The sequence below is a fragment of the Podarcis pityusensis genome (assembly GCF_964106645.2).
Source record: "Podarcis pityusensis genome assembly, chromosome: 7".
NCBI classification, from domain to species: Eukaryota; Metazoa; Chordata; class Lepidosauria; order Squamata; family Lacertidae; genus Podarcis; species Podarcis pityusensis.
The window spans coordinates 14,155,854-14,183,466 of record NC_138031.1 but is presented as its reverse complement, the minus strand read 5'-3'; the positions used below and the strand labels follow the sequence as shown (position 1 = coordinate 14,183,466).

The following is a 27,613-nucleotide window of genomic DNA, read 5'->3' as shown; positions in this document are numbered from 1 at the left end:
AACAGTGGGATACCAAACAGAAGCGAGCTAAAACTATAAACACGTAATTAAAAGCGTAATACAAGAGAAGAGTTTTTGACTGGAGTTAAAAAGAAAAGAGGCAGGCTTCCTGGTGGGAACATTTCAAAAAAGTGAGGAGGCATAATCAAAGATGCTCTTTGCCCAGTCTCACCCCACCTAAGGTAGAGGGTCTTGGAAGACGGTACCTAAATGTACAGGAGGATTCATGCAGAAGTTGGCAGTCCTTCAGATACCTGAAGAACGAGAGTAGATGACAATGCATTTCCATGCTATGAGAAGCTTCATCTACTGGATTTGTACAAGTCAAGCTGCTGCTAAAGGCACAAGAGCAAACCAGACCACAGGGTAGCAGAGTTTCAGTTGATAGCCCTAGGTGCCAATAGTGTCAAGAGGGAATGCGGCCAAATTCCGAACCCAACTACTACTGAATCGTCTTACCGAATTCAAACCTTACTATGTTTACTCAGAAGAAAGCCCCATTGATTTCAATGCAATGTGCTTCCAGGTACGGTGGCAGCTTGCATGTGACAACTCCCAAGGATTCAGTACAGTGGTACCTCGGGTTAAATAGTTAATTCGTTCTGGAGGTCCGTTCTTAACCTGAAACTCTTCTTAACCTGAAGCACCACTTTAGCTAATGGGGCCTCCCGCTGCTGCCACACTGCAGGAGCACGATTTCTGTTCTCATCCTGAAGCAAAGTTTTTAACCCGAGGTACTATTTCTGGGTTAGTGGAGTCTGTAACCTGAAGCGTATGTAACCCGAGGTACCACTGTAATAGGGCTGCAAGTGATGGCATTTTATAGCTAGAAACAAGCTTTGATTTTATAGGATAATGCCTCCATAAAAACTATTTTTAAAAAGCAGCAACTAAGACTTCAAAACAAAGTGTCATTAAAAGCTTCCTACAGCCATGTATTCATTCCTACTTATGCTGGTTGTATATTTAGAAGTTGGATGTTCAGTGCAAGTTATCATCCATTATTCAGAACATGGCAAAGATTAATATTCTCTATTCCAACAAGTAAAAGGTACATAGGAAATTGCACACTAAGTATGACAAGAGAACCAGTGAGGCAAAACGGAAAGAAACCTTTATGCCCTTCTAATTAATGAAAAGTGATCAAGTTTATTTATTTAAGTTACATTTTGCACACATGATCCACACATCCAGACCAAGTCTAGACATTTAAAAGGCATTCCAAGACACATCTAAAGTAACATTCTGCCCCAGTTAGTATTCAAAGAAACAAGGACAGTGAAAATTACTTTCAAATTCCTGAAACAAGAGACTTCCAGAAGTGGCACACTGAAGTCTGTTTCTCACTGAAGGCAACACAGTTTAAAGAGCTACAACCTTTCAAGGCTTCATCTTACTTTGCACTAATTCTAAACATATCTGAACTCCACTTTTCCCCTATTCAAAGTGCACTATGCACTGCTTTTTCTCGGCCTGCACACACCAAGTGCACAAAGTGCTCTACAAATACACATGATTCAGCAAACAATAGACCCTTATTTTGTTGGGGGTTCCCCAGACGCCTAGAATTGATGAATGAAATTCAGATAGGTTAAAGGTTTTCTTTCATTCTTTCGGAGAGGCATGGAAGGAGGGCAGCATACACACACCAACTGAAATGAAAACCAATTTTCAAAAATATTGTTGCTACACTCTCACAAACAACTGGCCTCCTGGTGCTGATGAGCACTATCATTAATTGTTGTTTTGCACATTTTTCCAGCTCCAACTATTGAGCAAACCCCCATTTCCTAACTGTAGCCTGTGTTCCGTGTAAGTTACTAAGATTCCAATTTTCAGGACTCTCCTGATCTCAGATGCCAATTTGGCAAGATCAAGGATGCATTCCAAGCAATGTCTATGGAGTTTTGAGAGAGGGGCAGCACCTGAAACTGCAATTGACCTTTAAGTGTTTCACTCTAATTGCCTCATTATTCAGCAAGTATCTACACCCTATTTCAAATTTTGCATTATTCAAACAAGTCTTGCTATTCAGTCATACAGTGTGCAACTGGTGACCCAAGATGAATAAAAGTAAGACATGATTCCTCCTAAAGCCATCTGTCACCTAGCTTCACTGAAAGGCCAGAATGGAGAGAATGATGGGCATCAAAGGGAACTTGTGCCATGCGTTTGCAAACGCTAAGTAAATATGCAAACTCCAGCCCCATACAGTACATTGATGGCAAGCACTGAAAGTAATAATCCTTATAAAAGATAGAGGCAAAAGGGGGGGGGATGGTAAACGCCAACTGCCGGTGTAAGTGAAACACACACACACACACACATCAACAATTTACATTTTAAAAAGGAAAAACCCTTATAAAAAGATGTACTAGAACAAAGCCACAATAAGTTAGTGTTTCCATAAAATGGCATGCTGTTTTGTTCCCCATTCTATACATTGTTACTGTCTGCTAAATGCTAAGTATTTTGACAGCATAGTTGTATAATTGAGGTACATTAGTTTATATAGATCTTAAGCATTGTAAAAAGGTTAATTTTTTTCTTCCAGTTTTTTTTCTTCTTCATCTCCCAAGAAGAACAATGGAAACATTCCTAAAAGGCAGCCAATGGTCACTCCAATAGCCTTACCCTATAAAACACAAAGAAAAATGGGTCACTCACAATTTAGTTATGAAGGTTACCAGATTTCAGGTCCAACAACAGGAACAGGAAGTAACGAGCAATGAACTTCATTTCTATTATCCTTCTCGTTCCCAAATATTTGCTGCAGAATTTACATTCTGAGAACCTCTATGTGCATTTTTAAAAGAGTTCATTCCCACAATAATAGGGAGTGGGGTAACATGCACATTGTATCTCCACAAGTTCAAGTGTTCAGGAATAATCTGAATACTGGAGTTGCTGCTTTTCATAGTCTCACGACCATCTAGTCATATTTCCCTTACAGCTGCCTTGTACTTGCCAAAACTACTTGTTGCCAGAGTGGCAAAAAGTATAAAAGGATTTAACAGAAACACGTAAATGCAGAAATGGGAAGCTATCACTTGTATCTATAGTGTGCCTACTATGGTCATTATATCTGCAGAACAAGCCACATGTTAAATGCCCCTAAGATCTCAAAATTCTGAGAGCACTTAGCTTTTTCCAGCTGACTTGAATTCTGATCCAAGGTGCTACTGCACTACACAGTGTCTGCTGTTAGTTTAACCTCTCACTAACCAAAACTGTATGTATAAAAACACAGACACAACATAGACTCACCACGTGTGCACTGAGGCGTGTTTGCCACATGTCAGCTTGTTTGGGCGTTAGATCAGGAATGGAGAGGCCCAACCTGGAGGCCATAGCTTCAATATAACCTGCAAGTCTTGGAGAAAAAAACCCAAAAAATATTTTGAGCACAATAATATGAAATATAGCAGTTACAGGATGCTCGGTTTCTGTTGGTTGTGGAAATGCAGCGAGAAATTCTGTCTCCTGAACATATGCCAAACCAGCACTTTGGTAAGCCGTTAGAGCTTAAGAGGGACAATTTCAATACTAATACATAAAACAGTTGTGGCCCTGTGTCAAGGGGGAGTTGGTTCAATTGCTTATAGGGTGTGAAATAGTTTAAAGGACTGATTTGAAACTTGGCAGTATAGGTGAGGTAAGCCTATGGGTGATCCATGCGAGATTTGGGGTAGAAAGAATAGACTTTTAAAGAGGCACTCTGGCATGTAACAGGTGCTGTGCCCTTTTGTCGGGATGGTTTTTGCGGAAAGCTTTCTTGTTTCTACTGCAACTTTGGCGGGGGGGGGGGGGTGGTTGGTTGTGAACTGACAAATCTGAGACTTAGTTCCACTATGCCACTGCCAGCCATTCAGCTCCAAGGTAGTGGAGACTACACTAAACAGCCCCAGAGCAATTGTTGGTAAAGTAAATACTGGCATTTGGTTAACCACTGTACGAACAAGATACTGGATCACAGCCTATAAAATATAATTAAGACTTACCCCAATCCAGCTAAGTCCGAGACAAGATTTCCCAAGGCAGCAGCTAGATATTAAAGAATCACAAGCATTGTAATGCATCTACTAAGAACAGAACAATACACTACACAAATGCCAACTGTTTTATTTCATTTAATGATTCAGAATCCAGAATTATACCTAATATTATTTGCTTGCTTGAAACCCTTTATAATGCACCTTTCTATAAAATATTCAAGGATCTTACAATCAAATATATATCGGTACAGAATACAAACAATAATCTTTAAGAACCCGTAGGAGCAGAACAGCTTGAGAATGGTAACCTACACAATTAAAACAGGAATTTTCCAGCAATGAGGGTACCAGAAGAGGAATGAGATTGTCAGGTAACACAGAGAGGAAGGTAAATCTGGTATTTTGGTTTCAGGGCATTTAAGGCTTTAAAGGTCAAAAACAGCACCTTGAATTGAACTTGGAAAGAAAATGGTAACCAAGAAAGCTGGTACAAGAGCAGGGTAATACAGGAGTGGGGAATGTCTAAGCTATGAACCTAACTGGATAAGCCAGGCCTCCCCATTCCCAGGCCATTTTAGCCAAGTCATGTCACGGTGTACTGCCCTGCACCTGTGGGGTGATAAAGTGAGGGATGAGCCAAAAAGTGGTTGTCCTTTACAATACATTCTGAAGCATATCATTTGGCTGATTATGGAGGCTTCAAAGCAGTGCAGGCTGGCTCTCTACAAGCACAGAGAATCAATTGATCAGTGTGACTCTGAATAGAAAGTGCTTTCTGCAGAACGAAAGAAATGTTTCTCCGATGCTCTTATAAGCTTCTCCATGCATCACACTCTAAAAAGAGTAAGAATCTAGGATGCAATTGTATGTTTGACCACTTTGAGATTTTTGGGGTGAGTGGTGGGGTTCTATATCCATGTGTACATCAGCACTGGCAATCTACAGGGGAAGGAATAGACTGAAAGGTGCAGCAAGCAACACATTTACAGTGCTCAGGGGGATGTGAAAACATACTTTCTCACATACACACAACAGCAATAGCTCAGTGACAGAGCATCTGCCTTGTACACAGAAGGTCACAGTTTCAATCCCCAGCATCTCCAGAGAAAGACTCCCTTTCTGAAACTCTAGAGTGCTGCTGCTGTCAGTCAGTGAAGATAATGCTGAGCTGGATCTGACTCAGTATAAAGCAGCTTCCTATGTTCCTAGTTTCAACGCTTCTGCAAAACCAACTTCTATTTCTATAAGCATGTTAATCTTGCTAAGAAAGCTGCTGGCATTATTGAATTTAAAATCTATCACAAATATTTGCCTCCAGGTTCAGAATTAGCCAGTCAATCCTTTTGGATGAAAAAGTTCTAAAATTTAAAAGGAGACTATTCAATAATACTTCACACTTGTGACTTTAATATGCTGCCACACTTTCATCTTAAACAGAGACACTTTGTTTCAAGTGCCATGGAGAAACAGATTTTTTTTTTTTTTTGTTGCTCTCTTGGAACAGTTTGGAAGCGCAAATAAAAAAATATTTTGCAAAGTGAGAACTTATTTATTTATAGAACTTATATACCAATAAACACTCAAAGTGGCTTTAAACTAATAATAATAGTAATGATGATGGTCGTAGTGTCAATTAAAACTATTTAAGAAGAGAAAACTAGGAATGCAAGAGGCAAATGTAAGATCTGTTTCCTGCTTGGATTCAACCTCTTGAGCTGTTTAAGCCTGTAGGAAATGCTTAACTCAGGGGGGTCAGCAAAGTTTTTCAGCAGCGGGCCAGTCCACTGTCCCTCAGACCTTGTGGGGGGCCGGACTATATTTGGGGAGGGGGTGAACGAATTCCTATGTAAAAACACCAGGCAGGCCCCACAAATAACCCAGAGATGCATTTTAAATAAAAGGACACATTCTACTCATGTAAAAACACGTTGATTCCTGGACCGTCCTCAGGCCAGATTTAGAAGGCGATTGGGCTGGATCCAGCCCCCGAGCCTTAGTTTGCCTACCCATGGCTTAACTCCTTTGTCCCTAAATCTTTTCCAGCCCCAATCACTTTCCCAAACAGCTTTTTCATCCAGAAGGAGCCCTAACCATCCCAGGTGAAAATGGACCTCACGGAATGTGATTTAGAAGTATAAACAGGAGGAGAGGAGTTAAGCAGCCTCTCCCCAGCTGCCTCTCCTTGTGGTTATACACAGCCTGCTTAGGATTTTAAAATCATGGCAGAAAGATTCATGGAACTTTAATGTGCAGTTTTTGCATAAGAACTGAGTTTCTGTAAGATTATCTGGTAACCAAATTTCCATCTGGCACTACAAAGTTCAATCATCAATCAGCAGCTTTTAAAAAAATGACCTAGTGTGCACAGACACATTCGTAGATTAGTGGCAATTCGTAGATTACCATGGACAGTCAGTCAAGCATAGATTACTTACCTGCCATAGTAGAAATTCCAAGGACAATTCCTATGGACAGTTCTATTTGTGTGCCCTAAAAATAAAGAGAATATAAACTTTCATTAAAATCTATACATTCATTAACAAAGGCAAGGTTACAGAAGTTGTTTATTTACAAAATTAAGACATTAGGAATAGCAAGCTCTCTGCCATCCAATTCTCCCAGAAACTTTAAAAGACAACATGCATAAGGTTACATCTATTATAGCAATACAGTATGCTAAAACATTACTGAAAATAATAAGTCTTTCTGAAGCTAGCGTTACACATGTTATCATATCAAGGTAACTGGATACCAAATATAACCCAGCACAAAACAAGCTTGAGATCAAGGAGCAACATGACTTACCGCAGCAATCATAATTGCATTATCAAAAAATCCAAACCCTACAAAAGGTATTGCATTGTGGAAGAACACTAGAAGAAAGAGACACATGTGTGAGGAGTGCTTTCAAATGCTTGCAAATTCATACATGCAGACTACTGTTCAATTCTCCATTTTCTACAATTTGAAAAAACTCCCATATGAACTGTGATGTTTGAGATCACAGAAATGGGATATGGAATGCTCTTTCCATGTATAACTCACCACACAGCAACTACTAGCACATTGTACACAGAGCACTACAAAAACCAATGTAGCTGCTATAGGCCCAGTTAATCTGGAGTTGTCATCCCTCCCCCCCACGAAAATTGTCGTATATGGGAAGGGTTGTGTTGGGTGGGGAAATCTGCTTATAAACATTAATCAACAATTTGCAAAGAGCTGGGTGAAACATCTTCATCCTCTCTGTCATATTTCATTTCTGTCCCTTTTAACCCCACTCTCCTCTCATCACAGCTAAAAGTAAAACTTACTAGCAAAAATTATTTTTGTAAAGATAATCAGATTTATGATGTTACTCATAATTTGGGGAAGCAAGAATTAGAATTCTATAATGTTGTGACTCAAGCAGCCCAATGTATTCTCATGTATTCAACTGTATGCCTTGCATTGGCCTCGAGAGAAATGTTTCAAGTATTAGAGAGGCTTTCTCCACAGTTAAGCTTCTAAAAAAATAGACATAATTTACCATGTTTCAGCTGTCCAGTGGATGGTGGCGCAACTTCCAACTTCTCTAGATAAGTAGAAAAATGTGATTAAAGAAAAGCATTATAACCACAAATATTTGAACAGCTGTTCTCTTTGAACAGCATAGTGTGAAATACTCATTTCATAGAAAATTTGGATTTCTTCATATATGGTGCATTCACAAGCTACTGCGCAGAAAACTGCAGCTTGGCAGCTTACTGCAGTCTTCTGTGAGTTTCAGATCCATGCTTGCCTTTGATTAAACAAAAGCATGCTAACAGAACTATACACTTCTTATGCATTCTAATGAAGCACCATTTCACAAAATAATTGACTGTATATTCATTTGCTTGATCATCTGAAACACTGAATAATGTTGGCTAAAATACTCAAATTACATTGTCACTAGTGCAGGGGTGCCCAACTGCTGACTAATTGAATTCTCCTTGCTTGTATGTACCGTAATTGATCTTGAAAAATCCAACCTTTAGTCTCAGCATATGATAGGGTACATGATTATGCTGTTGCCCCTTTATTAAAATCCCACAATTTAGGAATATGGAAGGATATTAGGCAACATACAGAGACCTTTTGGACTTTTCAAAAGAAGAAATAAAACTTTTAAAACATGACACATTGGAGAGGCTGTGACAGACTGGTTGCAGTATCATCAAATAAATGATTTGTTTAGACAGGATAAATGGAGGGGTTTTATGACCCAAAGCTCACAATTTGAAAGAGATCACTGAGAGTAGGGAAAAATGATTTCCAAAATGTACAAGTCACAATTAGAATGGGAAACAAAAGATGAATTGGTAAAATCAGCTATAATTCACTGGGCAAGAGATATAGGTCATAATATAAAGATGAGTGCATGGGAGAAACTATGGAAAAAAGATTTACATTTTAACATATTGAGGGAGAATTTTATGGAAATGATTTACAGGTGGTACCTGACACTGAGTAAACTAGCTAAGATGCATAAATCTGAATCAGATATCTGTTGGAAATGTAAAGAAAAAGAAGGTACTTTTTATCATATGTGGTAGACATGCAAAACGGTTAAGACTTACTGGGAGATGATATATAATAAACTGGAAAAAAATGTTGAAAAAGACATTTGTTAAAAGCCCAGAAGCTTTTCTTTTAGGTATAATAGATGTAAGTATATTTAAATATTGGGGGGAAATAGAATATGTAGCAGAAAATAATAATAATAAAATGAACCATGAAAGGGAGAAGGTAAAATGAAAATAATTGTGTTTTACATCTGGATTAATGTTATTGTTTCAATTGTAAAAATGGAAATGATAAATACTTTTAAAATGAATCTCACAATTTAAGTTACCCCATGGCCTTTAACTCTCTTAAGCACCCTACCATAAACAAGAAGTGGCTAAAATGTATATTTTCATAGAGACCACTTACTACCCTTAAGTGCTCTTGATAAAATCGGTTAACTGAAGATTTGAACACTACCCAATACCACAAAAAGATGTTATATTGCTTACAAGAAGAAATCTCCAACACTGGTTAGTGGTATAAACCCAATTTCCTGCCACAAGAAGAACGTTACACTAACATTTACTGATTTTTAAGCAACACTATGCAACTCAAAATACATTGGATTAAAGTGATATCAGACTGAGGGGGTCATTTAAATGATATCCTACTGCTGGGGTGTTAGTAAAGGGGGAAAAAATAAGCCTTCAGTAAGGAAGAAAATTGCAGCCTAAACAAAACACAAAGCATCTACTGGTAATCCAAAAGCAGGAGTTGGGTTAACAGTTCTTATAGCAGCAACAGTTAGCATTTTGCAAAAAAAAATTATGAAAACAACCACATGATTAATGGTACAAGTAGGTTAAATCACATTGTGTGCATAGCTGTACACAGTACATTCGGTGTAGTGTAGTTAATAAAGTGTATTGATGTTTAGTGGGGGAAAATTTACCAGATGCCATGGGACCAGTCACTGTGTCTCAGCCTAAAGTAGCTGGGTTGCTGTGAGGACCCCACTTGAGCCTCTGAGCTCCATGGAGGAAGGGCAGGATACAACAGTTTTATAGTCCAAAATAATAAACTATGAAGGTGTGTATGCTTTATTTCATAAACAAAGACACTGGAAAGACAACTGGCTCTAAGCAAGTGTATCCTACATATACAGACTGAAGGATCATCTTACCTGAAGTTAGTTTCTGTGCCTCAGATCCATCAGTTCAGAACACAGAATATACAGTACGTAGTTTTTCTCCACCTGCCTGTCAAGGCAAAGCCAGCAAATCACTTGCCAAGATACTATCAGGACAGTGAGAGATTTAATTACCCCATACTGAACAAAATATATCCCTGCGTCTGTCAAAAAGGAGCTTTATTCAAGAGCCCATAAAAGCAAATGGCACTATGTGGTAGAAGACATCTGGACTGGTGGATAAGATGCACAGAAACCAGATCAAGCTAATTTTAACTTTATTTAAGCAACTGAAATATTACAAATACAGCATGAGAACTACTTAAAAGTTTCCCCAATGGGAGAGTCTTATTTCTAGGTTTCACTATAGCAGTTAACATAAACAGTCCATAAACAGTAAACATCTATTGATTCTCAAACACATGCTTTCCCCCACTGATATTTTTAGAAACAAGAAACTTCTTCCTCTTTTCTTAGGTACCATTTTTTCCTGCCAAAAGTAACCCCCAAACTGCAGGCACACTATAATAAAACTTTTTCTAGCATACCTACAAAGACATGTAAGTTAGTCATATATACTTGCTTTGTTTTCAAGATGTTGCTGACTATCCATGTACTATTATTTCATATTACTTTATGGACACTGCTTACATTTTTTTTCAATTAAGCAGTTCATAGTTGTTGTTTTCTCAATAAAAATAAATAATGGCTGCATGAGGAAAAATATCTTTTCATAAAATTAATTCCTCAAGAATGGGAAATATATAGTCTAGTAATGTCATCCTTTTGATATCCTCTAAGATGTACATTGGGGACGCGGGTGGCGCTGTGGGTAAAACCTCAGTGCCTAGGGCTTGCCGATCGCGTGGTTGGCGGTTCGAATCCCCACGGCGGGGTGAGCTCCCGTCTTTCGGTCCCAGCTCCTGCCCACCTAGCAGTTCGAAAGCACCCCTAAGTGCAAGTAGATAAATAGGTACCGCTTTATAGCGGGAAGGTAAACGGCGTTTCCGTGTGCTGCGCTGGTGCTGGCTCGCCAGAGCAGCTTCGTCACGCTGGCCACGTGACGAAGTGTCTCCGGACAGCGCTGGCCCCCGGCCTCTTAAGTGAGATGGGCGCACAACCCTAGAGTCGGACACGACTGGCCCGTACGGGCAGGGGTACCTTTACCTTTTAAGATGTACATGGCAGCACATAGTATAATGGTTTTCAAATTGTTTTAAGGGAATGGTTACCTACACACTTATCAGAGGATCTTCAATAAGAAGATTGGTAACAGCAGACAAGCTTCCCTAAAAACAACTTGCCCAATACTAATGACTTTTCCTAGAATTTCTTTTTGCTATAGGATAGTTGGCTATGTTGGGAGCATGCTCCGTTTATTCAGGGCAAAGACTTGCCCCCTAGAACATGGTAAGTAGAAGGCATAGTGGGGTCTATCAAAAGTTCACTGTATGATTTGCAGTAAAATCAGCAAGTTTATAATTGCTAACCCTACAATAGCAACAGGGTTCTTCCCTTCTAATTTGAAATTAGGCTGTTAGGAACCCTGATGATCTGTAGAAACTCAAAAGCAATTCATCCCAGTATATAACTCATAGGGCAGAGTAGGCAATTACCTGTCTCTGCTGCCCCATTTTGTACTATGAATCCTGCCCAATAGAAACTGCTCATTGGCCTCACCTCCCCAGGGGCCAGGCAGGAGTGGATTGGCTCTGAAGAGCCAGCCTGCTCCCACTTCTCTCCGTGCCAACACAACCACACTGTATCACATATCAGCAGTGCAAAGATGCTGTAACCCTAACTTTCTTCACCCCTGCTTCCCCAACAAAAGGTCCCAATAATTCACTCACACTGATCTTGCAGTGATAAATCTAGATAGATTTCATTTTTCTCAAAGCTCAATAATTTTGACAACCCACAGTGACAGCAGAAGTATACAGAATAATTTGGTAATCACAGGATGAAATTCTTGCACTTGTAATTCTGAAAGTGTTCACCATAAAAGCTTAGAGATGCCTTTGTTTCAGATAGGCACATGACGGTACTAAGAGGTATAACATTTCGAGTTGAAAACAGGGGGGGAAATGGCTTAATCAAGAAGAAAAAGGTCTATCAGACGATTTATGGCACAGAATACAAGTCAAGACCGTTGAACAGCTGCTTTTCAGCCTGTCAAATCAAATCATATTTAGTGTCAATTCAAATCATATTTTGTTCCATTTTGGAACAAACTGCTCTATTTTCCTAAAGGAAGAAAAAGCTTTGAAAAAAGGCTTAAGATTCACTTCAAATTTGTGAGCAAAGGATAGCTCCTAGTCTACATACACATACTTGGGAGGCCTATAAAACAGAATTTGGATCCTTTGATGTCTACCTCTACCAACTGTTAGCATTGTATCTTCTTAGTGTTCTACCACCACACCAATATGAAAGGCATCCCATTCATGTGGGAACGGCACATCAGAATTTGAAAGACTGCTCCCCTTTCATCTTTTAAACTGGAGAAAAAGATAGCAAGCTGTTCCCATCATCTTACCTAAGGATGTTGAATGTTCAGGTGGGAACTAAACTGATCTGAACAGTTCAAAAGGAGCTCTCAAAATTTCTGCTGGGCTTTTACCAGGTTATAAACAGACTAGAATAGGTTGCTCTGGTACTGCAAAAACCAGTTGTTTCTTTTCCAATGAAATTTTGTGAGCAACACATAAGTTTCCATAATGAGTGCTTCAGCAATATGCTGAAAATTTAGCATCACAAGTAGTGCATTATGAACTTACCAAGTTCATACCAGTTTTATCTAACTTAAAATTGAGACCACAAATTCAGGTTATACTTCATCTACACCAATAACCAAGCTATCTTGCCAGCTTAAAAATTATTTCTAAGTATTTCTATACCACCCTTTAAATCATATTCCCAGGGTGATTTACAAAAATAATAAATAAGATGTAAATACAAAAAGCAAGCTAAAAGATGCAAAATCATAAAAGTGGCATAAAACAGTCAGCAGAATCAGGAAAGTTTTGGAAAGGGTCACTAAAAGGACAATAAGCATTCTGCAACTGGGGTGCCACAATCAAGGCAGCTCCCTCTTTGACTGCTACTCACTTCACCTCAGATGGTACATGTGTTCCACTCAAGATTTTTATGTACAGTCCTTCAAGAACCCTGGTCCTTAAACTGCTCTTTGTTCTCCTCAATCACAGTCAATGTTTCCACTGCATGATTAAACTGGTACAGACTGGACTGTTTTTGACACTAGATTACTAACAATAATCTGGTGCATAGGATCATAGAATTGTAGCTACAAATACAGTTCTTCTCTACTAATGAGAAGCCAATAACCAGTGTTTTGGTTCTTTCATTTCAGAGTTCAAAACTATCCTTTCAAGAATCGTATTTAGTCTGAACTTAAAAAACCAGACTTAATTACAAATATTCTAAGAGTGCTATTCACAATATGAAACTGGAAATACTTGTCTAAACTCAAAACGGGGGGGGGGGGGGAGGGCAGTGTCAGATTAAGCAACACATTAATTTACAAACAACTAAAAAACTGATGAAAGTACCGTATTTTTCGCTCCATAGGACGCACCTGACCAAAAGACGCACCAAGTTTTTAGAGCAGGAAAATAAGAAGAAAAAATCTGACTCAAATATTGTACTAAACTATTTAAAACAGCAAAGTGGGTGGCTCCTGTCCACTTTGCTGCTTTAAAGCGAGCCACGATATATAATGAAGAGAATGGAAAAAGGACAGACATTCCATTATAATGTAGCTGTTTTCATTATCACTGGGAAGTCAGTATTGGCAGCAGTCACAAAAATAAAAATTTGAGCATTTTACTGTTATTAATCAAGAATATTAATAGTCAGGGAGAGAAACCAGGGCTGTGCAAATGAGAAGTGCTTGGAGTATGGAGGAACAGCAAAGAGATCAAATGATTGTGCTCCAGTTCCTAAATCTCTGAAGTTTTCTCAAAACAGGCATGGTTGTTTTGAAAGGAAGATTCAAAATGGTGTGACTGAGCAAAGAACAGAGGAGGAAAAGAGGGCAGATAAATAGCTTCCATTCAATAACAAGAGAACACAATGTTTTTGGTTTGGTATAGGTGGACTGTACTTGTAAGAATTTGTATAATGAATTATAGATTTGGAGTGGAATATCAGTGCCTCTTTTCATCAATAAAGATTAGCTGCTAGGAACATGGTCCACACACAAACACACAGGATGTCTGGTTATAGTTGTGTAGTTTAAACTGTTACTGAGCCAGATGCCTGCTCAGTTTTAGCTGAGCTCACTAATACTGGATTGTGGAAATGCTTTGCATGTATTTATGACTATTTCTGCAAAACTGCTACTTGAAGAAATCCCCAAACTTAATATTTTTAAAGTTCAAATGGAGCTCAGAATCCGGTTAGGCAATCCTTTGCAGTTGAATTAGGAGGCACTGAGAGACAGCAATTTGCTGCTCCCCACCCCCACGAGCACCCCAGGAACACACAGCCTTCCCTCTGCTTGCAAACCTTGTCCGGGCTTCAGGGGAAAGCAGAAGCTGCCGGCAGAGCCGCTTGGCTCCTCCCCCCACCCCCAAAGAGCAGCCCAGGAGCTCACAGCCTTCCCTCTGCTTGCAAACGTTGCAGGGGCTTCAGGGGAATGCAAAAGCTATAGGCAGAGCAATGTGGCTTCCCCCCCACCCCCAAAGAGCAGCCCAGGAACGCAGGGCAAAGGCGCACAGCCTTCCCTCTGCTTGCAAACCTTGTCCGGGCTTCAAGGGAAAGCAAAGGCTGGAGGCAGAGCAGTCTGGCTCCTCCCCCCCACCCCCAAAGAGCACCCCAGGAACACACAGCCTTCCCTCTGCTTGCAAACCTTGTCGGAGCTTCAGGGGAATGCAAAAGCTGCCGGCAGAGCCGCTTGGCTCCTCCCCCCCCACCCCCAAAGAGCACCCCAGGAACACACAGCTTTCCCTCTGCTTGTAAACCTTGTCCGGGCTTCAGGGGAAAGCAAAGGCTGAAGGCAGAGCAGTCTGGCTCCTCCCCCCACCCCCAAAGAGCACCCCAGGAACACACAGCCTTCCCTCTGCTTGCAAACCTTGTCGGAGCTTCAGGGGAATGCAAAAGCTGCCGGCAGAGCCGCTTGGCTCCTCCCCCCCACCCCCAAAGAGCACCCCAGGAACGCACAGCCTTCCGCTGCTTGCAAACGTTGCCGGGGCTTCAGGGGAAAGCGGAGGCTGCCGGCAGAGCACCGTGGCTCCTCCCACCACCACCAAAGAGCACCCCAGCAGCGCAGGGCAACAGCGATTTGGCTCCAGGGACCACACATTCGCTCCATAAGACGCACAGACATTTTCCCTTCCTTTTTAGGAGGAAAAAAGTGCGTCCAATGGTGCGAAAAATACGGTATAAATGAACCTGATTAAAAGAAAAGCCATGTCTGCCAACATAATTGATAGACTTAGATGCCAAGAGTATACAACTTGCATAGCAGGATCCTACAGAGATTACAACATATTTGTCAAGCATCTCAGCAGTATTTAGACAGCTAAAAGCCCACACACAAGAGATAGCTCTGTATTAAAACTAAGGTCTGACAAAACAAATCAGATACAACAGATATTTGCTCTGAACGTCTGTTAAATTATTCAAATATCACAGCAAATAATTTCTCTGGATCTAGTGTTGCTCTCCATCCTCCCTGGCACACTGGAGAATGCAATGTATACAGATAGGATCACAGAGTTACTAGCAATAGCCCAGTTAGAACTACCACAGCATTGACACTTTCACTCCCATTTTACCTTAAAAAGTTGGTGGAATAGAGTCTAAAACTTAGCTGTGCTTGAGCAAGTTATGGAATGCAACAGAGATGTAAGAGGAATTAAAACCAAATGTTATCCGGGTTCCCATTAACCCAACAAAGGGTTCTTCCATCCCTCCAGTCTCACACCATCTGCTATGGTCCAATGCTTTACTAAAGCATTTGTGGCTGCTTGTTTGATTTCCAAATCCTACATATAAAGGGGTATGTGCTTATATCACATGCATATCTCTTGTTGCACAGATCCGCTTCAAATCATGGTTTCAAAATTTTACTCTGCTCTTGTAATGAAGTTTGATTTTGTAGTGTTATGCTACTATGCTATAGAATGTATTGTTCCTTATTGTTTTCCTTTATGGAAAACAATAGTTATTTTTTAAAAAGTCAAATGTCAAGAAGAGAATTAAATACAAAGTTTAACTTGACAAACAAAATAATTAGAACACAATCCTTAGGACACACCTCTGCTAAAATTGTGTATTTTCTCAGAGATTCACCAAACAATATTGCCTATCTTTTTCTCTTGTCTCTTTCAATTCTTTTTCTATTCCTTCTTTTCTCTCATTTTTTTCTATTCCTTTTTCTCTATCCCTCCCTCCTTTCCTCTTTTTCCTCGTTTTTCTCTTTTTGCCTCTAGATTAATGTTTCAGTCTAGACTAATTTTTTTTTTAATAATAGTCTTTGTATTTGTCTATATAAACCCTAATAAAAATTTATGTATGAAACAATACTGCCTACATTAATGATTTTGAAACTAAGACCATCTTTCCAATTCTAGATGTCACTTATTCAGTCTGCACATAGGTGGTAGTAGAAGTAGTACTGTAGAAGTATTTATAAGACATGAAAATTTTTGACCATTTTACCCCCTAAAAATATGGAAATGAATCACACGCTCCTCATGACTCATATACCATGACAAGGAGAAATGTTTTTTTAAAAAATGACATTTAGCCACTGTTCAGAAGTAAAATACTGAACTATGGCTGAGTCTTGGCCTTGCACATTCCTCGTCCTGGGTATGTGGCAATTATGGCTTGGATTTTTGCATAGCCATAGCTTGCTGGTTTGGATCCAATAGCAAACGATGAAGTACCTAACTAAGCAGAACAAGTATGAGAATGAGGAAGTCAGAGATTTATTCAAAGCACCATGATTAAACTACACTGCGTTAATTCTTTATAGCACAACCACACTTGGAATATGGTTTAAAATTCTAATAGCTGTATATCCAAGATACTCCCTCATCCTCATAACAGAAAGGCTTTTCTCCTTCAAGCATAATATTAGAATTTGAACTATCCAAAGAAATTAGTTGGCAGAAGGTTTGGGACAGTTAAAAGTACTTTTCATACAATTCATCACTAAACTATGGAACGCACTGCCACAAGATGTGTTTATAGGTATAAGGTAAAAGACTTCAAAACCTCTCACCATGAATTTGTCTTTCATGGCTATGAGTCATGATGGCTAAATGGAATCTCTGAATTCAGAGACAGAATGAGTGAGTTCAAGGAACAAGCCATAGAATAGAAATAGAACACAGGATCTATATTTGGTTTGATTCAGCAGGACTCTATTTAAGTTCACCCAACTATGGTGCGTTATGCCACAACAATCATTTTGTGACTGACACCCACAATGCTCTCTCAAAAATAGAAATATGTCCAATGGTCCCCCCAAAAATGGCAACCCCTGAAACTCATTATAGTCATATGCTAATGCAAATGGAAACAACCATGGCCATTTCTGTTAAACATTCCAGGTTACACAAAACAAACAGAATAGCATGTTTATGTAAGTAGATTTAATGAAACAGCAGCATCTATTTTGCATCATATCAAAACCATGGTTCACCTAGCACCTATTTAGACCATGCACGTTTATGTAGCAAGTAGAGAAGTTTACTGTACCCCAAGTACTAGTTGGTTCGGGTGGTACTATTTGCTTCAAAGGCATCTCAAGTGGTACCAGTGGTTTAGGAAATCTGGAAGCTAAAGTTTTTCAAACGCAAGAAATAAAGTTACATTTCAATGTTAAAAGCCTTTAATATTCATGAATCCGTGTTTTCAGAACTTACTCCAACTACAAACTGTGCAGCATAATCCTATGTATGCTTGCTCAGAAGCAAGTCTAATATTTTTCTGCTAGGCCACTGGTATATTTAATGGTCGAGATCTAATTTTAGTCATACTTGCCCACTGAAAACAATGGACTTAAAGCCCACTGATTTCAGTGCATCTACTCCAAGTGTGACCCAATGTGCAAGGTGAAACATTAAGTTTAATTGGGCACCAACAACATTCTGTCCAGTTTATTCTGGTTTTCTTTTTTTGTTGCTCCGCAGCAGATTCAACGCATGCCTATATTGTGGAATAATCTGATCCAGCATTACGTGGTGTGCTTTATACTACTTATAAGAGTATTTGCACACACACACGGAACACCACCGGGGTGGGAGAACAGCTTGTGGTGTATAACATTTGGAGCAAGGAAACAATTAGGCACACCAACCTGTTGCTTTGAATTTCAAACCATCAAGGTCTATCACATACACTTGTGTGAAATGGATAGGTTTACCTTATTCCTGAAGAAATTGAAGTAGTATGGCATATTTTCCTCTTTCCCAATCTTGCACATAAAAAATAAACTCTGCTAGGTTTACATAGACTTGTCAAATCCTTATGAGATTATTTATAAATTTGGGCAAGTGCAACCAGAAAAAAATAATTTGAGTCAGGATAAATCAAGAAAATATGACAGACGTATCGATAGCTGAACTACTGCTTCTCATATTGGTACAGATGCTTGCAGAACTACTCTTGCAAGACCACAGCTATGTGCTTGCCTTCTTACTGCTCCTTTGAAGGAAGAATTGTCTATTTTCCTCCATGCACATCAATTAACTGCTCCTGCCCAAATCTACAAGTTACTTGGCCAGCATCTTTAAATTTTATTCATTAGATACTTGGGTTTCAGACAACCTAGAGGTCATTTTTACCACAGGTGAGCAAAACAGCTGCTATTTATAAACCTATTTTTAGCATTTCTTTGCCCCTTTCCTCCTTTCTACTCACAATCATTTGCACAGCAAGTTGTGCATGACTGATACAACAGGAAAATAAACAAACTACCAGAGATGGAAAGGGTCTAAGGCCATCACAGATAATGAGTGGCTACCAAGGGAGGTAAATTCTTGGTAGCTCTATACTTTGAAGATCTATGCATGGGATACTCAGGGATACTGGTTTTCCAGAATATTTTAAATGGGAATATTTACTGGAAATTAGGGTGTTGTAGCAGACTATTTTCTGATAACCTAGGGAGTGATCTAATTTAGCATCCTTAGTATTTAGAAAAACAAAGCTAAAACTTTGAAACTGTCACACTAGCCTAATATTTCTTTGCATCTGACATCCATTCATTGTTTCTAATGAATTTATGAAATATAATATTTTCCATAGAAAAATAAAGCATTGGAAATGTTTCACCTTGCATCATTGTGGAGTCTGTGCAGAGTGTGTTGAATTTTATGAATCTGAATAAAGAGTGTGAACAATAGTCTCTCAAATTAAATATTAAAAGTCATAGTATCAGGTATATAGTGGCATTGTATTTAGCATTTAAGCACCTCCTGTTAATCCTGCATGACTGATCTCACAATAAAAAGGCAACTTCTGTAACCCTTTAATAACAAATAATTACACATAGTCTTGAAAGAGATACTATTGCCAAAACAGAAGACAATGCACTATTACAAAAAACAGGTTTGTTAGTTCTGTGATCCAATCTAGTTCTGAGTCATTGTCATCATGTCATTCCCCAAAATAGCACAACTTTATGAAAGCTGTGTAACTGTTCCAATTTTTCATGCCAGAACAAGTGTTACTTAAGTCATCTGAGCTAATCTAAATTAGAAATCTTTAGTTCATGTGACCTTTTAACCAATGCTATTTCGCTACCCTTTAGCCACTTTGAGATAAAAATAATGTTTGTATAGAAACAGTTGTATAGTTTTACAGATGGTGGCCAGCAGTAATTAAAAATTCTACTTTGATCTCACCATGCAAATATGGTCAGAGAGATATGAATGCAGCACTAAATAAGAGCAAAGAACATTTAGCTCATAAGAACCATCTACCAGAGAGTCACAGTAACTTTTTAAAGGGAAAGACAACTCCTAAGGCAAATGAATACCTCCCAGCCCCCACTCCCTGAAATTAGATGGGCTACTAAGATGTCACAGAAGACTGCAGCAGTACAGTGGTACCTCGTGTTATGGACAGGATCCGTTCCGGAGGCCCGTCCGTAACGTGAAATGCCCGGAACACGAAGTGCTGCATCTGCACAGGCGCACAGTGCGATCTGGGGCTTCTGCACATGCGTGAGCGGCGAAACCAGGAAGTAACCCATTCCGGTACTTCCAGGTTGCCATGGGATGTAACGTGAAAAGACGCAACATGAAGCGGACGCAACACGAGGTATGACTGCATTAGAAACTCCAATATAAGCTAATCACCAAATGGCAGCTTAAACCTAGGTCACAGTCGCCACAGTGGAATATCTAGGTGGCCCTTTTTGCAAAATAATAATAATATCAATATCACTTTATATTTTAAATAAAAAAATCTCAGTGGTTTACAACACATTAAAACAGCAAATAAAACAATGCAGAATAAAACAAATTCAAGCTTCAAGGAAAATATTTCAGATCCTTCTCTGACATTTTGCTTTCCCACTTAATTTATATACCTGCCCCATAGCAGAAGTACTCTAGGAAGTCAACATGTGTAGTGGTTAGAGTGTCAGACAAGAACCTGGGAGATAAGGATTCGAATCCCCACTCAGTCATGAAGCTCACTGGGTGTCCTTGGGCCAGTCACAACGCCTCAACCTAACTTACTGGGGGGTGAACCATATACCCTTTGGTGAAAAAGGTGGGATATAAATGCAATAAATAAGCTCTTCTGCTTACTTGCTTAAGAAAGCTGGAGGGGCCAGCCAGATGGAGATGTCAGTTGCCAACCTGGCATTCCAGAGATCTCCAAGTGGTCGCAATAGGGTCTGTGCCAGTCACAAAACGCACCTGGGGAAATTCTAACAAGCGTGCAGGTACTGCTGTCAGTACTTTGGCTTCACTTAATTCAACTGAATGAATTGCCACATCCTCAGGACTGTGTTCCCTCAGACCTCATGTGGGTAAGCTAATTGGCACAACAAAATTGCTATCTCAGAGGCCTCATTTCCACTATAAGCTCGTAAGACTCTTGACATTTTGTACCTTCTCCATACATACCAACATAAATGAGATAGCTCATCATTTTTCTCTTATATCCACTGTCCATTCCAGAGGATGCAGGAGAGGGGATTAGTGGAGACCACAAATACTGGCTAACTTGTAAGTCAAGCCAACATTTATGGATCCCAAACAAATTGAAGACTGAGAATTCTAAGCATGTCACCATGAAACACAACAGAGATTCTGAGGTGCAGAACTAATGCTGAATATGACAAATAGGAGCTTCCTTTAGAAGAAAACGACACTAGGACTCTCAACCAGGATCCAGCAAGAAAAGCCTGAGGAAGGCCCCGGGGGGGGGGGGGGGGGAGTTAAAAGCTACTGTCAAGAGAAAAAGCACTGTACACAGACAATTAGCAGGTTAAAAGGAAAAGGTAAAGGGACCCCTGACCGTTAGGTCCAGTCGTGACCGACTCTGGGGTTGTGGCGCTCATCTCACTTTATTGGCCGAGGGAGCCGGCGTACAGCTTCCGGGTCACGTGGCCAGCATGACTAAGCCGCTTCTGGCGAACCAGAGCAGCGCACAGAAACGCCATTTACCTTCCCGCTGGAGCGGAACCTATTTATCTACTTGCACTTTGATGTGCTTTTGAACTGCTAGGTTGGCAGGAGCAGGGACCGAGCAATGGGAGCTCACCCCGTCGTGGGGATTCAAACCGCCGACCTTCTGATTGGCAAGTCCTAGGCTCTGTGGTTTAACCCACAGCGCCACCTGCGTCCCTTAATTACAGCTCTGCAAAACAAAGGCTAGAGTGAGGTGGTGTAGGCATCACATAAGCCTGCATTGCAACACTCAAATCAGAATTATTTTTATATTTTGGAAGATTTAAGCAGGAAATAATTTTGAAATTAGAATTTTGAAAAATATAGGAAAATTCTGATTGCTTCAGAACTGACGTTACAAATATAGGAAGTAACTATTTGAGAGTTATAAGACTCAATATTAAAGCTTTGGTTTATATTTTTATATATAAGGTTAAGATTAAACATATATCGGAGACTAAACAATACCAATGCAACAGATTGTGAGTACCTAGCTATGGGCCAGCCAAGTGTCCTTTTCAAGGGCATATTTACCAAAGTCATGGCCCAGAGTCAAATGCAAGCTAGTTTCTAAATGTGTATTGTAACCTCAAACCTTACCCAAGAAAGCTTGCTGCTAGTAACCTATAACACTTGAAGAACTTTAAATTTAGCATTTGCTCATTTTTCTACTTTAAAGGTTGCAATTCTCTAGTCACTTCAGCCTTTCATCTAGGAGACTATCAGCTGGGAACCTGCTATATAACTGAAAAATAGGTGAAAAATCAATGTGAAAGATAACCTTACATGATCTTTTAAGCCATTTCCACCTGATGCTGTCACATGCATGCACTTTGGAACTCATAACAGCTGCTCTTATTCACTATGGAAAAAGCTGAATGGACATTATTCACACTATGATACAAGCCTTTTATATTAAGCAATGTTCCAAAACAAGCTATTTGATGTGCCAGCTCAATGTGACAGAATACATGCTGGAATATTCATGATTTCAAAGAAAACATTCCATCCAATATGCTGGAGGTCTAAAATGCTACCATAACACAATACTACAGTAAAGTAAAAGAACACACCACAGTTACATCTGAACCATGATTTATTTTTTATGTAAACCTGCCCAGTAAATTTCAGGGCCTCTTCAACTTCTACTATTCTGTGGCTCTTCAGTTTGGCTAAACAAATCCTGTTTAACCCTCGTTCCACTTCCATCACCTTCTATTGCCTTTCAGTGTTGAATTATAGATTGTAAGCCCCCTAGATAAGAACCTGTCCTCTGCGGAGATGTGAAGTCCTGTGAAAAAAGCTAGGAAATTTAAATAAAAAAATAAACAAGGAAAAATCCAGCTTTTCCCATGGCTTCACATCTCAACCTCTGTACTGCATACATTGATGATGATATATAGACAAATAAAACACTGTATTTTCCCGTGTATAAGAGTAGGTTTTCCCCCTAAAAAATAATGTCAAAAAATTAGGGGGCATCTTATACTCTGGGCCATCTCCCCCCATTTTCTTAAATCTGAGTCCCCAAAAATAGGGGGTGTCTTATACACGGGGGCATCTTACAGACAGAAAAATACGGTATTATGCTAGATAAGCAAATAAAATACATATACTGTGGCGTAGGCTGAAGTTGAGAAGTACAATATCTTCTTTTAGCAAAATCTCTAGTTTTTCCAAAATCTTAACTAAAAGAAGATGGATCCTCAATCAAGTATATTCTGTTATTCCTATTCCACTGCTTCTGTTTCTTTTATTAATATACAAAATCAATGGGCTGTTCAATATCCATACTTTAGTCTCCATACATCAGCATTCAAAGCAGTTAGAAAAGTTTTACATTGACAAGATGTGCTGAATCAGTGCAGCTGTCACCTGAAACCCTCACAGAGAAACTAAGGCTAGCAAAAGAGGTATGGTCTCCAAATCTGCAATTTTAGCTCCAAACCATCCCAGTGCTAGTTAGTACCACTCAGGTCAGATATATCTCCAATTTTAGTACTTCCATTTCAGTGTTGTGAAACAAGCTGCCATCTACATGCAGTCTCAGAACTATGAAACAGTTTAGTTGGTCATGTGCCTTCCAATCAAATCAATGTTTGTGCTTTTTTCTCTACTGCTGTAGACAGTAGAGTATGCTCTCATTGATTCCCTTTTCATATAAGAGGTTTTTTTTAAACTGCCCCGTTTATAAAATATTCACATCTTAAATTTATCATAATAGTATTCCCAGGCATCCAAGTTACCATGCTCTGTTTCCTGCTTCAGTCTGGACAGTATCAGGCACACACTGCAGGAAAATGGGATAGCAGAATTTGGATTACAGTACATGATGTATACCCACAGGAACACCAATGTCAAGAATGCACCATGACTATCTTCTTGGCAACAATCCACAAATGGGACCCAAAGTATTGGACACAACCGATTCAAAACACTGGAATGTAACAGAGATTAAAGAATCAAAAATTCACTTGCACAACCCTAAATGTGGCAAGAGAGATCATGCATGTGATCACCCAGTATGTAAGAAGTCGCCCCTGTACAACTGCTATCACATGTGCAATTCAGCTTTCTGCACACCTTGCCAAATGCTGGGAAAGCAACATTTGTAATGACAAGCTAAAAGCCACACCTGCACACAACTAGCCATGGGCTAGGAAACCAACATAGGGTGAATACTTTTTTCCCTATATCAGGTTAATGCATGCCTTCAGTGTTTCCATGCCTAGGCCTGGAGGCTCAATCAACGCTCCCTAAACAACATGTTTGTGAACTTGGAAGCTCTGCCTCCTGAAGTCAGATGGGTGGGTCCATGAACTAAAGAGAAGCACTTTCCCCATGCAAGTCAGAATTCATTTCAAGCACACAGCCCTAGCCTCAATAGTTTATTTCTAAAGCACGCCCATCTGAATCCCTGTCCCGTTCTACACAAAAGCAGTACCAGACCAAGGCCTCAAACCTGCTTGACAGCCACACCCTCCCCCTTAACCCCACAGTTACAGTGGCTGGTTATGGTTACACAGCATCCCAAGAAAGCCACTCTGAATGTGCTCAGGGGCATTATCCTTGTATCTTGCGCATTCCAGGGCGATATTATCGCACGACGAAGCCGGGTGGAGAACGGCGGCCGCTGCCCAAGTTCACGCCAAGCGCCGGCTGCAATCTTTAAGCGGCGGGCAAGGCTTTACTTGGGAGTTAAGCCTCGCTGAACTCCGGGTAAGCGCGCTATAGATACGGAAGGGGAGAAACGGGGGCAACGAGGTCCTCGGTCGATGCGCCAAGTAGGAAAGTTTCGCTTCTTCTTCTTCTTCTTCTTCTTCTTCTTCTTCTTCTTCTTCTTCTTCTTCCTGGCTCTTCTTCTCGCTCTCCATTCCGAATGCTTGCCTGGGGCGGGAAAGTCGCGCAAAGAAGCAAAGCCCAGCCAAGCTCGCTCGGCGGAGCGCGAGACCCCCGGGATCTATCAGGGTCGTGGGTTCGAATCCCGAGTCGGGCAGAAGCAGCACCTTTTACAGGAGCCCTTTTCCCGGCGGTCCCTTTTGCTTACCTTGCGCGATGGCGATGGACTCGAATCGGTGCAGCTCCCTCAGCAGGCAGCTCCTCTCGGTGGAGTGGAGGCTGTAGATGAAGTCCCGCGCCCCTTGCGCCGTGTTGAGAGCCTCGATGGGCTCCTTCTTCGGGTGCGTGCCCAGAGACCGGGGGGAGCCCGCCGAGGCCGGGGCAGCGGGAGCCACCGTCCTTCCTCGGAAGGTGCTGAGGCAGCGGCGCTGGCCCGGCAGGGGCAGGAGGCAGCGGCAGCAGCAGCAGCAGCAGCGGAGGCCCCTCGGCTGCGGAGCCCGGAGGCTGAGGCGGGAAAGCAGCGCGGAGGGCGAGGAGCCGCCGGGCCACCCGGAGCCCAAGCGCAGCGCCAGGCGGCAGCTCAGCCACGTCGACGGCATGCCTCGCCGACCGCCTCGGAGCGGGGCCCGCCCGCTCTCTCTCGCTACCGGCGCTGGGGAGGCGAAGGGCGGCGCTGCCCTGGCGAGGGGGAGGCGCTGCTCATGGGAGACGCTTTCTCTCTTTCTCGCGGCCGCTCCCTTCGCTGGCTTGGGAAGGGGTTCGAGTCACAGCGGCGGCGGCGGCAGCTCCCTGCGCCGCCTCGAGGAGGCTCCGGGCATCTTTCTCTCCTCCTCCCAGAGCAGGGCGGGCTTCCACGGCTCGCCTCAGAGACTGGTCAGGCGGCGCTGAGGTAAAAGGGGTCGGGGGGGGGGGGCAAAGAAGCGCAGCAGCGGCAGCGCTGCAAAGTAGACCGTGCGCGCGCGTCTGTGCGTGAGGAGAGAATGAGGCAGGGCGGTTCTGCGCAGGCGCCGGTCGGCTCGGTTGAATGGACCGCCTTCTCGTCCTCCCGACTCCGTCCGTCCTGTGGGAAGAGCGAGGAGGCGGCGCTCTCCATGTTTTTTTCTCTCTCTCCGTCCCCGCCCACACCTCCGTCCAGCCTATGGGAAGAGCGAGGAGGCGTTTCCCCCCCCTCGCTCCCTCCCGCCCGCCGATTAACGAACGTTGTGGAGTTTGAGTGACAAGACTGGCGTGCCGCGCCATGCCCCTTGACAGACCCCGGCCGCTCCCTCTCCACCAATACGGCGGCTAAAACTGGTCTTGGTAACCAATCAAAGGGACAGGGGCTGGCAGGGGCTCCGCCTCTCCCCACCCTCAACAGACCACCCTCCTGCCCTTCGTGCAAGATGTGGATGGACTACAGCTCCCATCAGCCCCGGGCTTTCGGCTACAGTGGCCGGGGCTGATGGGAGTTGGAGTCAAATTCCCCACTTCTCTCTCGTGCCTCTTTTTGGATGAGTGTTTCACAGACTGCTGTTTTTTTAATAAAGCAAGGGCTCGATCCCAGAATCAGTTAGGATGAATTATGGCTGCTGAAGGTCAGCCTTCTGCATCATGCTGGAGGAAGAAGAGGGGATTGCCCCTGAGCATGTCCAGAGTGGAATCCTGCCTAAAGAAATAACAATTTTCAAAAGTAGGTCACATCTGTAATGTACTGAGTTGAATAGGATCCAAAATGCAGCAGTCTGATTGGTCCTAGAACAATAGGATCCAAAATGCAGCAGTCTGATTGGTCCTAGAACAATGCAGCAGTATGATTGGTCCGCAGGAGCCACCCAATCCAGCTCCAGGTGGAAGTGAATCCACAACCTGATTGGCCTACAGGAGAATCCCGGAATTAGCCAATCATGTGCAGCCCATTGTGTAAAATAATGTATATAAAGCAGATACTGTGGGGGAACTTCCATTTCTCCTCACCACTATGATCTGAATAAAGAGCATGAAATCCACTCTCGACTCCGAGTATATTTCACACCCCTCTAGGATTAAGGGACAAAGATTCCAGGGAAAGTAAGTGTTGCCTCAAATGACTTTGGCCTTTATAAAGGTTAGGTAAAGGGTAAAGGGACCCCTGACCATTAGGTCCAGTTGTGACCGACTCTGGGGTTATGGCACTCATCTCACTTTATTGGCTGAGGGAGCTGGCGTACAGCTGCTGGGTCATGTTGCTAGCATACGGTAACTAAGCCGCTTCTGGCGAACCAGAGCAGCGCACGGAAACGCCATTTACCTTCCCACCGGAGCGGTACCTATTTATCTACTTGCACTTTGAGGTGCTTTCGAACTGCTAGGTTGGCAGAAGCAGGGACTGCGCAATGGGAGCTCACCCCATCGCAGGGATTCAAACCACCGACCTTCTGATTGGCAAGTCCTAGGCTCTGTAGTTTAACCCACAGCGCCACCCGCGTCACTCTTATAAAGGTTAGGCAATATCTAAGGGGTGCAGTTGCACCGCTGCAACAAGATGCATTGGCTGTTCATGGAATCAGCCTATCAATTCTAAAAAGCTCAACCCTGCTTAGTGCTGAAGCTCAAGCTTACTGGAAGCAGTACTTTCTGCATAGGGTACTGTAGCTGCTCAACAGTGTGAGGAAAGACAGGCACTTTGAAAATGCTCAGAGGCATGCTTGCAAACGTCATCAACCACTCACTGGCGCCATGACAATTGCAAAGGGGATCCCTGGCTGAGTTCCCAGATACTAGATGCAGCCCTCACACAAATTCACCTTCGTATGCAAAACACCAATCTCCCAGAACCCTCCAGTGCTCCTGCCTCATTCAACCCACTCAATTCTCTGATGGAAACCTCCCTTGCGGCAAGCCTCAGGGAACAGCAGCTCTCTTATCAGGCCCTTCTCCCAGCA

General features: G+C 41.8%; 1 protein-coding gene across 2 annotated transcripts; it reads right to left on the bottom strand.

The window, feature by feature from the left end:
- Positions 1-1,129: 1,129 nt before the first annotated feature.
- TMEM65 (transmembrane protein 65) lies at positions 1,130-25,780 on the bottom strand. Of its 2 annotated transcripts, XM_081012820.1 has the most exons (8): positions 24,922-25,780; positions 17,446-17,526; positions 7,525-7,569; positions 6,801-6,868; positions 6,431-6,485; positions 4,002-4,044; positions 3,268-3,373; positions 1,130-2,635 (listed from the first exon to the last, which is right to left on the bottom strand). In XM_081012820.1, exons 1-8 carry the CDS (start codon positions 25,310-25,312, stop codon positions 2,537-2,539), a joined length of 888 nt encoding a protein of 295 aa, XP_080868946.1. In that variant the 5' UTR covers positions 25,313-25,780; the 3' UTR covers positions 1,130-2,536. The 2 variants fall into 2 exon arrangements, with proteins under 2 accessions (XP_080868946.1, XP_080868947.1); XM_081012821.1 differs by lacking the exon at positions 17,446-17,526 and having other exon boundaries at positions 24,922-25,776.
- Between the last annotated feature and the right edge of the window lie 1,833 nt (positions 25,781-27,613).